General features: G+C 53.5%; 1 protein-coding gene across 1 annotated transcript; it reads left to right on the top strand.

Moving 5' to 3' along the window:
• On the top strand, positions 1 to 10,469 carry FKBP6 (FKBP prolyl isomerase family member 6 (inactive)). The gene is made up of 7 exons (XM_086475114.1): positions 1 to 226; positions 1,536 to 1,625; positions 2,063 to 2,283; positions 5,063 to 5,182; positions 6,205 to 6,399; positions 6,723 to 6,832; positions 10,394 to 10,469. The coding sequence occupies exons 1-7, from the start codon at positions 1 to 3 to the stop codon at positions 10,467 to 10,469; spliced, it is 1,038 nt and encodes a 345-aa protein (XP_086331240.1).
• Positions 10,470 to 15,877: the final 5,408 nt, after the last annotated feature.

Genomic DNA, 15,877 nt, shown 5'->3' with positions numbered 1-15,877 from the left:
ATGCTGGGCCGCGGCGGGGCTGTGGGCGAGGCCCGGGGCCGGGGCCGGGCCTGGGCCCGGGCCCGGGATGGGCCGCACCGGGGCGGGCGGGCCCCGGCCATGACCCCGTTCCAGTACCTGGCGCGGGTCCGGGGCCTGCAGGACCTGAGCGGTGATGGAGGCGTGCGCAAGGAGGAGCTGCGCTCCGGCAGCGGGCAGGCCGTGCCCCCGGCCGCCTGCGTGGCAGGTACTGCCCGGGCCCGCAGGGCCTGTCCGTGGGGCTGGGCAGGCCGAGGTGCCCGTGAGCCTCCCGGGGGAGGCCGTGGGGCAGCGGCTGGGCACCCTGCTGTCACAGGGCCCGGCCCGGTTCTCACGGCTTCCCCAGGGCTGCGTGTCCCCAGGGCCCTGCCGCCGGCTGGGCATCCCACAGTGAGCGCTGGGTGAGCTCCCAGCCCGGCTCCCCGGGGGTTTTGGTGTGCTCTGCGGTCACCTTGGGCCTTGCTTCGTGGCTACCAGCCTGCAGGGTCCACTGGCCATCTCCTGAGTAGCTTTCTTTACAAATGGCAATTGTTAATGTGTAGTTAGCAGGACTGAGAAAACCTAAAATCCTTGGCAGCGTGGGCTGAAGTCAGGGTCTCGTGCTCATCTGTGTCGCATGGTGCAAGGTCCTCGCTGTGGTCTGTGTGGCTGGGCCTGAAGCGTGTGCTGGGGAAAATGGAGGGGACTAAGCCTGCTGTGAAAAATTCTTCGAGCCTCTACTGTTGAGGTGCTTGTGGCTGGCAAATCGAGTGCCTTGGACTAAAGTCCAAGAGATCAGAACAGGAGCTTGAAAGTGCTTATGTTACGCAGTTGTAGGTATTTCTGTTTCAGAGGCTGCTCTCCTTATCAGTGTTCTAGCACTTGGAATACTCTATTTAACTTCTTGTGGCTGACAGATTAAATGCAAAGGGCATCTTGACCTTGAGAAAAGCAGGATTTCCAGGTCCCACCTGTGCCCACAGTACAGAGAAGAAGTTTGAAGCTGAAAGTGGTTCCTGAAGTGCAAGGGCCTGGTGCTCTATCAAGGGAAGCCCATTACAGTTTTCTGAGTAAGAACTAGCATGTATGCGTGTGCAGAGTGGCAGAGCTTGGAGGGGTACATTTTCCCCTTTGTTTCTCTTTTCCAGGGCTCCAGCTTTGGTTAGGAAAGGCTTTGTTATGTATTTCTAGAGATAACTGGGGCATTTTAATTTTGACAGCTGAAGCTTCTAATTCTTAAAAGCACAAAGTCACATTTCTTGATTAGATAGGGATCAAGACTTTGAAGCAGCTGCTTTTATCTGGGGATGATGTTAAAACCACAGTCAATGCTACTTGGATGTGACCAGGTTTTTGGTATAAAACACAAGGTGGTTTGTGCTGCCTCTGCTGGCCTGCAGCAGCAGGAAAATACAAAAGCAGGATAAAAGGGTGGTGTTGCCAAACCAGCTCACAGCACGCTCCTGACGGTGCCGTTACTGAAGATGAAATCAAATTCTTGCTTTTCTTTCTCCCCGCTCCTGCTTTGGGCTGCACAGCGAAGTACTCTGGGTACCTGGAATACCAGGATGAGCCCTTCTGCACAAACTGGCACGGCAGGCCTCCTAGGCTGATGAAACTTGGAAAAGGTAGGTTTGAGCTGAAAAGTTTGTCCTGGGGCTCGGGGTTGTAAAGCCCAGTGCGTTAAGACGTGTCAATTTAAACCCTGTTCAGTATCTTGAGGTTATTGAAAACCTTAAAACTCGTTAATGGAGTCCAAAAGCCTCTTCTTTCACAGGTGATGGTTTGATCTGGGTCTGGGCTGGTTGTGGCAGCGGTGCTGGGGGGTGCTTGCCCCATGCCCTGTGGCGGCTGCTTGTCGTCTTTTTAAATCACCTGAGGAAACGCTGCGGTTCACTGTGTGCTTGGCCCCACGGCATCCCCAAGGGGGCAGCGAACCGCTGGAGTTGCCGAGATGAGCTCTCAAGGGCTCTTTCCTCCGGGCTTTAGGAGCAGCGGTCGTTTGGTGGCTGAGGGGGCTTCTGTGTTTGTCATTCTCGTGACCTTCCCCATCTCGTCGCGACAGACGTGACGCTGCGGGGCCTGGAGATCGGCCTGCTGACCATGAAGAAGGGCGAGGTGGCGAGATTCTTCTTCGAGCCCGAGTACGCCTACGGGCGGCAGGGCTGCCCGCCGCTCGTCCCGCCGAGCGCCACCGTCATATTCGAGGTGGAGCTGCTGGACTTCCTCGACTCGGGCGAAGCGGACGCGTTCTTTGACTTGACGGCTGTGAGTTGCCTTGACGAGGTTTGGGACCTAAATCGGGAGGCGAAACCTTGGTGGTCTCGCCTTCCAGTTGCTGTGGATGGTGTGTTACATCTGTTCAGCTCAGCGCTGGGCTGCCAGCTCTGCTGGGGCCCAAACACGTGCCCTCGAACGCTGCCTTGCTCTGTTCGCCCTCCCGTGTGCTGCCTTTGTTTGCTCCCGTGTGCTGAAGTCAAGTGGAACAACTTCTGGTTCTTTTTAGCTTTACGAGAAACGCCGTGGTTTCGCTAGAGGGCACCAGCTTCCAGGGATTTCTCTGAAGGAACAGTAAAAACCGCAGTTCAACCTGCGGGGTCCGAGTGACACCCCCACTCCCCCAGCCCCCACCCCCTTTGTCTCTGCTTCTTGGCTGCTCTCCCAAGTGCTCCTTCACTGTTCGCTTCCCTCCCTGGCGAGTTCGGGTGTTATTGTTGATTCCCCCCTTTCGTGTCAAGGGCTTTGGGCTGTGGTGGTGGGGCAGGGGCAGCAGCGCTGCTGGGGGAGGCCCTTGTTCCCTCCTGCTGCTGCACAGGCGGGTCTTTCCACGCGTAGCCCCGCCAGCAAACCACAGGTGTTGCAAGGGAGCTTCCCCCCCCCCCCTTCCTGCTGGTTGCCCACCCTTTCTGGCTCGCTGACCCCTCTCTGTGAGCTGGCTCAGACTTGCAAACCCAGGAGAAAACCTCGATTTTTATGGGGTTTGTTATTGTTGGGGTTTTGTTTTGTTTTGCTGGTTGATACCTTACGTGGTGTCAGGCTGGTCCCAGAGCTGGCCTGAGGCAGCCACCCTGGGTGATGCTGAGCCGTTAAAGCAGTGGAGCCTTTCTTCACCTTTTGTGCCAGCAGTAGCTTTTGCCTAAAGTGCCTGCTCGGTGCTAAGCAGGTGACAGAGTTGGGCAGGGTTTAAGAACAAATTCCTGCTTTTTTTTTTGTTTGTTTTCCCCTCACCAGGAGTTACCAGCACAAGGACAGTGGCACGTTTCAGCCTGACAGAAGGAAATGCTGTGTGGTGGTGGCCTGGCTGGAGGCTGCAGGGGGCTTGGCAACTCTTGCTGTTGTTTCCTCCTCGCCGCTCTTGTTTCCTCCTCGCCGCTCTTGTTTCCTCCTCGCCGCTCTTGTTTCCTCCTCGCCGCTCTTGTTTCCTCCTCGCCGCTCTTGTTTCCTCCTCGCCGCTCTTGTTTCCTCCTCGCCGCTCTTGTTTCCTCCTCGCCGCTCTTGTTTCCTCCTCGCCGCTCTTGTTTCCTCCTCGCCGCTCTTGTTTCCTCCTCGCCGCTCTTGTTTCCTCCTCGCCGCTCTTGTTTCCTCCCCGCCGCTCTTGTTTCCTCCCCGCCGCTCTTGTTTCCTCCCCGCCGCTCTTGTTTCCTCCCCGCCGCTCTTGTTTCCTCCTCGCCGCTCTTGTTTCCTCCTCGCCGCTCTTGTTTCCTCCTCGCCGCTCTTGTTTCCTCCTCGCCGCTCTTGTTTCCTCCTCGCCGCTCTTGTTTCCTCCTCGCCGCTCTTGTTTCCTCCTCGCCGCTCTTGTTTCCTCCTCGCCGCTCTTGTTTCCTCCTCGCCGCTCTTGTTTCCTCCTCGCCGCTCTTGTTTCCTCCTCGCCGCTCTTGTTTCCTCCTCGCCGCTCTTGTTTCCTCCTCGCCGCTCTTGTTTCCTCCCCGCCGCTCTTGTTTCCTCCCCGCCGCTCTTGTTTCCTCCCCGCCGCTCTTGTTTCCTCCTCGCCGCTCTTGTTTCCTCCTCGCCGCTCTTGTTTCCTCCTCGCCGCTCTTGTTTCCTCCTCGCCGCTCTTGTTTCCTCCTCGCCGCTCTTGTTTCCTCCTCGCCGCTCTTGTTTCCTCCTCGCCGCTCTTGTTTCCTCCTCGCCGCTCTTGTTTCCTCCTCGCCGCTCTTGTTTCCTCCTCGCCGCTCTTGTTTCCTCCTCGCCGCTCTTGTTTCCTCCTCGCCGCTCTTGTTTCCTCCTCGCCGCTCTTGTTTCCTCCTCGCCGCTCTTGTTTCCTCCTCGCCGCTCTTGTTTCCTCCTCGCCGCTCTTGTTTCCTCCTCGCCGCTCTTGTTTCCTCCTCGCCGCTCTTGTTTCCTCCTCGCCGCTCTTGTTTCCTCCTCGCCGCTCTTGTTTCCTCCTCGCCGCTCTTGTTTCCTCCTCGCCGCTCTTGTTTCCTCCTCGCCGCTCTTGTTTCCTCCTCGCCGCTCTTGTTTCCTCCTCGCCGCTCTTGTTTCCTCCTCGCCGCTCTTGTTTCCTCCTCGCCGCTCTTGTTTCCTCCTCGCCGCTCTTGTTTCCTCCTCGCCGCTCTTGTTTCCTCCTCGCCGCTCTTGTTTCCTCCTCGCCGCTCTTGTTTCCTCCTCGCCGCTCTTGTTTCCTCCTCGCCGCTCTTGTTTCCTCCTCGCCGCTCTTGTTTCCTCCTCGCCGCTCTTGTTTCCTCCTCGCCGCTCTTGTTTCCTCCTCGCCGCTCTTGTTTCCTCCTCGCCGCTCTTGTTTCCTCCTCGCCGCTCTTGTTTCCTCCTCGCCGCTCTTGTTTCCTCCTCGCCGCTCTTGTTTCCTCCTCGCCGCTCTTGTTTCCTCCTCGCCGCTCTTGTTTCCTCCTCGCCGCTCTTGTTTCCTCCTCGCCGCTCTTGTTTCCTCCTCGCCGCTCTTGTTTCCTCCTCGCCGCTCTTGTTTCCTCCTCGCCGCTCTTGTTTCCTCCTCCTTGTTTGGCCTGACTCCTGCTCTGTGAATAGAAGGGGACTCTGCAGGACTGTCCTGTCTGAGCTCTCTGCTTGTTTTCTTTTGTTTGAGCTGAAATTCAGGTATTTCTTTACACAGGAGCAGCAGGATACATTTCCACTACAAAAGGTGTTGAAAGTGGCAGATGTGGAGAGAGAGTTTGGCAACTACCTCTACTCTACGCAGGACTTTAAGGATGCCAAAGCCAGATACAAAAGGGTACGACACTGGGGGGGGGGGAAAGAAGCGTTTTCCATTGTGAAAAGCTGTGAAAGTAGTGATTATGAAGTGCTAGCTCACCGTAACAAGTACAATTTGGAGATCAAATAACTTCGTTATGTTTGTCACACATAGTTTGTTATTTAAGAACAGATCTTGGACACCTGCTTTTGTGTGAGCAGCAGGGGTAAAGGAAGGAGGAGAAGGGTTGGCGGAAAGAGGCAGAACCCTTCAGGCCAGCTCCCTGCGTGGCTGAGTGCGGAACTGGAGCCTTTCAGGTCAGCTTTTGCTGGGAGGCACAGCGCAGCGTGGCCTTGTGTCGCAGCAGCACGCTGAGGAGCGCTTTGAGGAGGAGTCTAGAATCCCTTTAGTCTGGAAACGGGTGTCACTGGCACCCTGGGCACTCTGACTTTATTTTTAGCCTTCCAGTTGGTGGTCACGGAATAGTTGAGGTTGGTAGGAACCTCTGGAGGTTGTCTGGTCCCACCCCCTGCTGAAGGAAGGTCAGCCCCAGCAGGAGGTTTGCCCAGGACTGTATCCATCCAGGTTTTGAATGGCTCCAAGGATGGAGACTCCACAGCCTCTCCAGGCAGGGAAATACTTGGTTATTCCCAAACTGGAATGAATCTGCCCTTGCACCAGATGCAGTGAGGTTTTGTGAGATTTTTTTCTTCCCTCCATTCAGTTGCTTTTTCTTGGTATTTTTGTGACAAAAATCATTTAAATTGCCTTTCTCCCTGTAAGATTCTGCTTCATCTTTGTCCTTAAAACTTGCGTCCTGGGTGTAATTTATTTTATTCTGCTGCTTTCAAGTTCCTCGATAGGTTCCTAAACCCGTAGTCTTGTGGCCAAGCTGGCTAGTCACGCTGATAATGCCATGCAGAATACCCAGAGTTTTGATTATTGTTATTTTTAACTGACCTAGGTGAACAGAAATGTGGGTGTGACTGTCTGAGATGGATTTTTCACTTTCCAGAACAGATTTGTTGTGCGCTAGTTCTTTTTTTCCCCTGTCTGCTCAGGCATTCTCCGTCCTTGATCGCAGCCCTTCCAGTGAGGCAGAGCGGTGTCAGATCAATGCTTCCAGGCTGCTGGTGCTCCTGAATCTCTCGCTTACTTACCTGAAACTGGAATGTCCTGCCAAAGCTTTGGCCTACGGGGAGAAGGCCTTGGAGATCGACCGAAGGAACGTCAAAGCGCTGTTCAGGTGTGGCAAGGTGGGCAAAAATAATTCCCTCCGGTAGCCGCGTCCAGGAATACCCCAGCCTGCCTAACTGTGGGGAGAACCTCGAGTGAACCGAGGGGAACCACTGGATTCTGGGCCAGGCCTCCTAAGCTGCAGCAGCGGCAGCCACGGGGGTTTATCTGCACCTGACCTTTTGGAAAACCTCTCTCTGTAAATCCGCCGCACGGCTCTTCCCGTGGGGGGGTTCCTGAGGTACCTGGGGGGGGTCTTGGAAATGTCTGTGGTTGCACGTGGGTGAGGCCTGAAGGTTGGCAGCGAGTCTGTCTTTGTCTTGCGATCTTCTCTCGATGGCAGGCTTGTCTCTGCATGAAGGAATACGAAAAAGCCCGGGATTTCCTGGTCAGAGCTCAGCACGTAGAACCGTTTAACCGCGATATTAACAACGAGCTGAAAAAGTTGGCGAGGTAAGAGAACTCCTCTCCATCCCTGTGGAAGAGAGTGCTTAGAGGGGCTGGAACACCCACTCAAAAATATTTAAAAATGGTTAAACAAACAAACAAAAAAACCCAGCTCGAAACACTGAGTTAGTAATTGCCTTGGGAAAGTGCAGAAGGTTTATCTTAGTGTGGAGACGGTTGATTCAAACGTTTTGCAGACGCAGTGGTTACAGGTGATGGGTGAGAAGCTCAGAGCACCCACACTTGATGTACAGGTTCTCTGAGGGGGTGTGTGTGTTACACTCCTTGTGAGTAGGTGGGTCAGGGTGATGGCAGGGGCTGCTGAAATGCCTCCAAACCAAGGAAATGCAGTCAGCTAGAACTCAAGCTGATGATGTTCTGGATAAATACGTATGATTTTCGTTCCCTTAAAGGTACGTGGGTTAATTACAGCAGCTCTTCTGCGCTGCAAGTGCTTCTGTGTACGATGCTACAAATACTGATGTTCGTTAAAAGTGAATTTCTTGCTGTCTTGGCGGTAATAAGTGAGCAATCCTGAAGGCAAACTTTCCCTTCGCCTGCAGGCTGAGCACTGCACAATCCTGCCAGCTTTAGTCATGCCTTAGCCCCACCAAAACATGACTAACACAAGCCTCTACCCTCGTTCTGTTCTCCCCTTTGAAATGAGCAGAAGCCCTAGCTGGTTCCCAACGGCGTGTGCTGTACTCCTGGCACAGACAGCGGCGCGGTCCCCAGCCTCAGAGGTCCCAAAGCAGCCCTTGAATACGCCCCCTCTGTTGTGTGTTGCTGCTGGGCATTTGCAGGATGGTTTGTGGGCAGCAGTGGCATCGCTTGTGTGAGGAGTTGGTGTGGCTGGAAAAGCCGGGCTCATGGGCTGAGGGCCTCCACCGGGCGGCGTTTCGGTAGAGGGCTGTCAGGTCGGTGTCCTGTGCAGCCGCGCTGTCTTTGGGATAACAGCAGTTCTTCCAACCTGTTCTGGTACTTCTGGAGTACAAAGAACCCGAAGGCAGCGTTAGCTGCTGGTCTGGAAATCTGAAGTAAACCACTTGTGTTCGTCCTCATCCGCCTCTGGGGCCGTAGCCGCCCAATTGTGAGGCGAGTGCCTCGTTACCAGGTGGAGCTGGCTGCTCGGGGGGGCTTGGTGCCTGGGTACAGAGCCGTGGTACAGTGCGGGAAGTCCTGATTTTAGAAGCCTCTGCTCCCTTAGGCTCATTCGAAGTAGGTTGGCAGGTAAAGGAGAGATCCTGCTGGTGACCTGGAGGGGGTGCTGCCAGGAAGCAACAAGGCCTTCGGGGGGGCGGTGGGCAGGGTTGTCGGCTCTGGCTCTGGAGACAGCAGCACGTCGGGCCAAGGCGTGGGTCAGTGAGCTGGGTACGTGTTCATCCACTCTTGTCTGGGAGTTTCTGCTTCAGCCCCGGTTAAAAGTGGGGTAATGTGCTGGTTTGGGCTAAACCAGAACTAATTCTGCTTTAGTGCTTTAACTTTTCAGTTCAGTCCCCTCTAACTAACGGCACTGTCTGAAACAGCAGCACGTTCTTCCAGACAGTGACTGCTCCAGCAGTGCCAACCCCTGGTGTTTATAGCTCGTACCAAGGAATGGGATGCAGAGAGGCCCTGGATTAGACTTGTGCTTGTAGCGACCAAGGTCACTGCTGAGTCTTGTACCCGTGTTGGGGTGTTGGGAGTGAAAAGGGTCACAAGCACGAAAAAGGCCGCCCCTGCAGGGAGGAGCGAACCGGACAGGTGACCCAAACCTGACCCACAGTGTTCCATCCCGTCATGGTCAGTGTAAAGCTGAGGGATCACGAGGGTCTCCCTCTCTTCTTCGATGGCGACATCTGAGGAGGACTCTGTCTGTCCTTCTGTCATCGATCCCGACCCGTGCATCCCTGAATCCAGGGCCTGAGTCCAGCTCCTGCATCCCGTCCCTGTCTGCTGCCCAGTCCAGCCTGGGACTGCCCCAGTGCCAGCCCTGCAGCGTGGTGGTGGTCTGATTTAGCCCAAACCAGGACAGGTATTTTTTGCTTGTACTGTGACAAAGAGTGAAATTAGTATAAAAGAGATGAGGACAACGTTACTGGGTGGTGTTCATTGTGCCATACCTCAGTCTGGATCCTGTGGTGTTGCCAGACTGCGTTGCCTGAGAAAATTCGTAATTTGATTTGGCAAATGCTTCAGAAGTGGAATATGAATCAAAATCTTGTTCTTAGAGGCTTTTCACTTCCTGACAGAGCACACTTATATTTTTGCAAAAGGGGAATGTTGTCTGTAATCAACAGCTACCTTTTGCTGTCTAACCCAAAACTTCGAAAAGCGTCTGTTCAGCAGCTGAACCACGTTCTGGGCGAAATTCAGTGGAGCAGAATCCAGGGGGAGGGTTTTGTGGGACGCGTGTCTGGTACCAGCTGTAGCCGTCTTGTTGATGCAGATCCTGCTGTTGGACTTGGCAGTTGCGCTGGAAGGCTCGCCTTGCGTCCAAATCCAGAACAAAATGGGGTTGTTCGGATACCTGGCACGAATCTGCGCCTCCAAATGAGGGGCTCTTGGGTTTCCTGCCGTGGTAGGCACGTGAGCGTGCCATCCACGGGCTGGGTGGGCATGCCTGGCCTGCTCGGTGTGCACGCTTGTGGCAACATCTGTCTGAGACTTCACAGAAGAGACTTGCTGGGCTGGGGTTTCGCTGAACAAAACACTTTGAGGTTCTGGACCCAGAGATGCTGATGGTAGGGGGCTGAGAGAGCATTAGCCAGCGTCACCCTTGTGCTGTTTCTGGTGTGTTGCAACAAAAAAACCCCTTTGCTTTTGACCTTATATGGTAGCAGAGGCAGGAAAGCTGACGATGTGGGCAGCTATTGATCCCTGGGACGGTGCCCAGACTGAGTCACCCTCTGGCTTCAGGGATTCCTCACCAGTGAGACCTTGTTGCCGCTGAGGTGAGAGCACAGGGTGCAGAGGATGCTGCGCTTGGGAGAAGCAGGGATTCAAATGGAGCAGTCTGGAAGCTTCTGCCACGCTGACGTGCCGCCGGCAGGGAAGTGAGAATGGAGGCGGAAGCATCTGCCCCGTCATCCTCTTAGTCCAGACACCCATCCCTGCTCTCTCCCACCCGTCCTCTGCCCAGATGCGGCGTCAGCAGCAGATATCCTGGAGGGGGGCGCTTGGATGCTCTCCTGCTGGGTGCTGGTGGAGCTCACGCAAGGAGTGGCACAAGTGAGGAGACACGAAACTAGACCACAGGCTACAGGTGGGGGTTCCTCTGCGTCGCCACGCGCTTGCGAAACTGCTGTAGAAAGCACCTGGCTACCGAAAGTCAAATGATCTGCTTCGTTAATAGTCACCAGTGAAGCAGAGACCCGAGGTCTAGGGATAAGGCACAACGTTTCCAGCTCTCCTTCCCTGACGTGGCAGAAAGAAGGGCTTGGAGGAGCCGAGTCTTTGCTACCAGCACGCTCTTACGTTAGGCTAATTTATTTATAGGGAAGAAATAACGCCTGGTTTCTGGTTGTGCGCTGACAGTTGGGTGGGCAGTCCCCAGCCCCTGATGCCGTGCTGTGCTCTACCTTGCAGCTGCTACAAGGACTACGTGGAAAGGGAGAAAGAAATGTGCTGCCGAATGTTTGCCGCCCTCAACTCTTCTGACTGACCAGAAATAAAGGTAATAATGTTGTAAAAAAAAAGGCTGAGGTTTCCCCAAACCCCTGTCGTGTCTGACCTTTTCAAGTGGGGAACCTGCTTCTCTTCTGCATTTTGGAGGCAAAATGTCAGGAGCTTGTGGAGGGGAAGGGGCAGGAGGGTGGGCTGATAGGCTGCTACATCATGGGCTTGGGGAATGTTCCCTGCAAGGCAAGCTGGTGTGGGACAGGAACCTGAAACTGGCAGCGCTCGAGGTAAGTTGGGTTTTGTTGTTTCCTGTGCTGCTCTTCTCGAGCCGTTCCTTGTCAGAGCCAGGGGCAGAAAGAGCTGTGTAGTCTTGTTTCTCTGCCAATTAAAAGAAACAAAAAAAAATTGTTCCTGTCAAACTTAAGAATTGGATTTCCTCCTCCCCTCCAGCGCTTCTGTCTGGAGCTGTTGGAATGCCTCACTTCAGAAAAATCTAAATATTTCATTTCTGGGTTTTTTTTTTGAAATATTAAAAAACCTGTTTGTATAGAAAATTTCAAATAGATGTTTTGGACTCTTTAAAGCCTTACATCTTCTCGCAAAATTGACAGGTTTATAAATGCACAAAGGCTCTTTGATCATTCTTTTTTTTTTTTTTTTGTGAAAACCTTGGCGGGGGTGGGGGGGTGGGTGTAAGGAGGAGTGGAAATCTTCACTGGTCTCTTGCCTCGGGGTAGACCCTAGGGAAGGAGTTGCAGAAAATGACAGCAGCCTTCTGTCAGGAAGCATCACCAGCTCCGGGCTGTCAGAGTTTGTTGCTGTTCTCTCTCGTGTGATAGAGGCAGGACGTCTTCTACTTGTAGAAAATGAGCGTGGGCAGCTTTTCCATCAGTAGCAGTGCGAGTGCAGGGCTGGTAGCGTGAGGTTGGCTCTTTTGTCTGTGCTTGTGAGGAAGCTGAGGTAGTGTTTGAGGAAGAGGTTTGACTGAACGGCTGCTTCCTGAAGCAACACAACCCTTTTCTGGCCAGACGGCCCTCCCTGCTGTAGTCTTCACCCCTCCTGCCACCCCCCTGCCGGGGTCCGAGTTGCTAAACTGCCTCGGAGCACAAATTCTTCTGCCCTTGGTTCAGGATGAGGCTGATCACCTCTGTTGGCAGGTTCCTACCCCCAGGCAAGTCGCTGTGAAAGGGGGTTTAAGACGGAGTGGTTTTGCCAGCGCGTGCAGGAAGGCTGTGGCTCTCAGCTTGGCAAAGAGGCTCCGATTCTCCGCTTGCTGCATTTCAGAGGTTTGCAGTTTGGAGGCCTGGGGGGGCTCAGGTCTCGGGTGGGATGGGAGTACGTCGCAGTGCCTGACCTGGGAGGCTTCTTTGGTTGCTGTGTGCCTCAGCCAGCCCTGCTTTGTGGTGGGAACTGTGAATGAATGCGGGGATCTGCTGGCTCAGCAGACAGGTTCTCCACTGGCAAGTTTGCGTGGCCCCTTGTTTCCCCAAAAAGGGGGGGCTTGCAAAGGTGCTGCTGGTTCCCACGCAGCTGCCGTAATGGCCCGTAGCTGCTGTGGTAGGTGAAACGGCGTCTTCAGGGAGTGGAGACTGGGAAGGGCAAAGGGAAAGGGAAAAAGGGAAGCCTCTGCTGGAGGCAAGCTCAGCGACTGGGCTGGACTGTTCCACCCGTTTCTCCACTGCTGCACATGTGCTTTCCTGGAGTTCTCCTGCCTTACGCAGCTGATGGGCAGCTGTCAGTCAAAAGGATTTCTGCCCTTCTTTGAAGTGGATTTTAGTTACAGCATTAAAAACAAACTAAGTCTTCCAGACAAACGGAAATCGTGGAGAGCTACACAAGAATCTACTGTTAATTCATGGCGAGAAAAGTCCCTTGCTGGAGGAGGTTCTTGCCGGGCAGGGCCTTGTGCTAGCTGGAGGGTGGTTTGCTGCTGAAGAACTTCGTTACGTATTCAGAGAGGAGCAAAGCGGCTCCAACTGGAGCTCCTGCTCCCCGTGAAAGGCACGGCTAATGAGTCAGACTGGAGGCAGAACATCCTTTGGTGTTTTCTGACGACTTTGTACAAGTTTGGTTTAAGGCACAAGGTGTACTCGGCCAGTCTGGCAGGCCTGCTTCGCCCTTCCCGTCTCGGGCACGGAGTGAGGAGATGGCCTGTGAACGCTGCCTGTAGCTCGTGTTTAATGATCCAGTGGAATCACAACAGTTATGGAAAACTTTCCTCATACCAGCTGGCAGGTGCTTTCTGAGCGTTGGGCTGACCTGGTGTCCAGCTGACCAGCTAAATGACTCAGAGCTGCAGTTGTGGCAGTTTCTCCCTCCTGAAACACCGCTGCATCCCTCCCCCTGCCTCAGAGCTCCTTCCCAGGTGGGTTTGTGATACCTTTTGGTGAGTTCTGCAGCAGTTGCTCTCTTCCAGGGACAAATGCTTCTTGTCTCTGTACTGAATAATCCAGGGCTGCGTCGTATGTTTTGCTTAATGACGCTCAAACCCAGCCACACTTCTCTTCGTTCTGCCTGGTATTTCTGTATCCCTCTCACTGTAGAGTCCAGTTCCTCTAATTGCCACAAAGAACATCTTGCTCAGAACACACTTTCTTCCTTTTTTAAGAGCTTCAGGTCAGAATAAATCTCTTTGATGAAATGCAAGGCCACTTGTGATGCTTCCTGGCGGAATTCAGAAATACTCAGAGGGAGAAATAGAAGCACCGACACTTTCTTAAATCCATCCTGCTTTGGGTTTGGGTTATTTGCCTGCCTCTGTACCCTGTGTGGTGCAGATGTGTTTGAGCCAGGTTACCTGGGATGTGCATAGCTGAAAGTTCTCCTCAGCGTCCCCTCAACTGCAGGACGGGTGGGGCTGAGGACTGCTGGCTTACTGGAGCTTTTTGCTCTTTTCTTGTTCGAAAGACCCATCAGGGAAAAAAAAAAAAAGAAATTTCTTATTGTATTGCTGTGGTCCTTCGTGACAAGAGAAATGTGATCATGAAGAGTGGGGACAAATTCCCTAGAAACGTCTGGATTCTGGTAGAGGGTCCTTGGTGTCAGTTCCATCCCAGAAAGATGAGCCTCTGGGCTGCTTTTTATTTTTTATCGTAGGTGGGCCAAAGTTGAAAGCTTGCCTCTAACCCGTATCTCAGCTCAATGCACAGGAGAAGTGGTCTCAGTAGTTGAGAGCACACAGGGAACTGCTCCAGTGAAAACAAACAATGCTGAAATTATGGCAGGAAACTATGACTCTGAGGTCAAACTTGAGACTGCTACGAATAGCAGGGTCTAGCAATTCTGAAGCCATTAATTGGTGAGAATTGGCTGCAGAACTGGGGCTGTGTCACCAGGTAGAAGTGACTATAATTGGGCTTAAAATCAGCAGCAGTTGCCAGTTAAACTGACCTAATAAGCTGAAAGAGACTTGCAAATAAACTGAGAAGTATGTGCATAACACAGTCAAAACTCCTGCCTTGGGAAGGCTCCAGACTTTGAGTAAACAGCAACTTGCTCCTTCCCCTACTGCTCTCCCTTATTACTGAGCAGATCTAAAACTTGCCTCCTGCTGACACTGTCCCTACCCACTGCATCAAGCAGAACCACAGAGAACCAGCAATTTCACTTCTTTAACATATGCAGATTATTGTACCACCGAGGTGTCCTGTGCTGCGAAGGAAATTGTTAAATATCTGCTTTATGCTGAGCGTTGCTGGAGCGAGTGGGAAGGCTTGAAGGATGACTTAATTAAGCATTCTCCTTGCTAAGCAGAGGAAGGAGAAAAGCTTTAGTAAGGTGGTTGGAGTTTTTTTGTTTTCCCTCCAGCTCTCTCCTCTCCCAGCATCTTTCTTTTTTCTTTTTTTCTTTTTTTCAGAGGAGTTCTGCAGTTCCTGCCTGCAGTAGTACCTGTAATATCTCTCTGGAAGATTGGGGTGGGCTTTGTTGTCTTCTAGAAACTGTCAGTGGAGAAAAGACTGCGCTACCTCTGCTTAGGGATGCCGTGCCGTGCCTGCTTCCCAGCCAGCTGACTGGACACGGGTCCCTGGTTTGGACGTGCTAGGGGTGGCTTTGCCCAGACGGGGCGGTCCAGCCTGGGCTTAGAAGCAAAAAAAAATCATGTGAAATGGAAAAAGAGGGAGACTCCTGTGATATCTCAGTGCTCTACGGTCCCCATCCTCCAAGCCGTGGGTGAAGTGATGGTTCTCCAGCCTCGTCAGGGCGCTGCCTTGGGGCGCAGCCCGGGGCCATCCTCTCGAAGTCTTAGTGAGGGTCTAAAGCCCTGCCCGTGAGGCAGGAGCAGGTTCCTGGCTGCCTTTCTCCTCCAGCTCCTGGCTGCCTGCCTGAGGGCCACCCAGCACACTCACCGGGGAAGGGACAGGCTGAGCCCCCAGGGAATACCCCTGGGCAGGCTTTTATTCCTCAGGGGCTTTTGCCAGCAGCTGGAAGATAAAATAAGCTGCTGTTACGAATCGGTAGAGAGTGAAAAAGATGCTGAGCTCTTTTCGTTCCCATGATAATACTGGGTTTATCCTGCAGGTAGAGTTTAAAGAGAGTGGTTTGTGTGGAAGATGTGAATTTCTTTATGAAGAAACTTTTCGTTTCACAGAGCGTTCAGAGTTACTGGCCTTCGCTTCCAGCGGCAAGGAGACGCGGGGTTGTGTTCAGGTTTTCTCTGAAATACCGTTTTTAAAAGTCACCATTCTCCCCCCCCCCGGTGTTTGGTGTTTCGGTTGTCATAAGCTGTATGAGATGTAAGTAAAAATGTTTGGTTACCTTGATGGGTAAAAAAAAAAGGCAAATTGGATAAACCTCCACCCCAGTAGGTCGTGACCAAACTGATTTTGGACAGCAGCCTGTGACTCGCGTGCCTGGGATCAGGTTATGGCTTAGCCTTGGTGGTAGCTGAGGCACAGAAGCCCCCAGTGCTGCTTTTGGCCCTTGTGGCATTAGATGGCGGGAGGCAGCTCTCCCTGGACTCTTGCCACCCCAGGCAGAACTGGCCACCAGTCCTGCTGGTCTGGGGTGCTCCAGGCTTTCTGCACTAGCAGAAGAAACGCCTTTATCCTATCGATTTCTCTTAAATCTGGGGATTTAAAAAAAAATCCTGCCTTACACAGCAGAACAAAGGGTCCTTTTCCATATGTTACTGTTGTGTTTGTTATTCTAGTCTGTCTTCTCGAAGGGCTGTTGAGTGTAGAGGACCGAAACCGTGCCTCTGTGAGGAATCGCGTCTCCTCGGGCTCGCCGGACACGGCCACATCCGAAGAGCGAAGGATGCTCCTCGCTGCCTGCTTATTTCGGGGATCTCTCACCCTGAGCGGACTCGCCCAGTGATCTAAATCCCTGCGCAGGGCCATGGGCCAGCTGTGGCCTGGCTGGTGTACCCCCATGTCCCACCCACGCTGGGGTCGGTGGCACCGCGTGTGGGTGTCCCTGCGTCTCGCCGCTCCAGCCTGGCACCGCGCTGGG

Source organism: Leptosomus discolor, chromosome 18, assembly GCF_034619465.1.
Source record: "Leptosomus discolor isolate bLepDis1 chromosome 18, bLepDis1.hap2, whole genome shotgun sequence".
NCBI classification, from domain to species: Eukaryota; Metazoa; Chordata; class Aves; order Leptosomiformes; family Leptosomidae; genus Leptosomus; species Leptosomus discolor.
This window is presented reverse-complemented; position numbering and strand designations above follow the sequence as displayed.

Coding starts and splice junctions, on each gene's coding strand:
- FKBP6 (XM_086475114.1), top strand. CDS start 1: ATGCTGGGCCGCGGCGGGGCTGTGGGCGAGGCCCGGGGCCGGGGCCGG. Junction 5,183..6,204: donor CCAAAGCCAGATACAAAAGG/GTACGACACTGG, acceptor CTGTCTGCTCAG/GCATTCTCCGTCCTTGATCG. Junction 6,833..10,393: donor GAGCTGAAAAAGTTGGCGAG/GTAAGAGAACTC, acceptor TCTACCTTGCAG/CTGCTACAAGGACTACGTGG.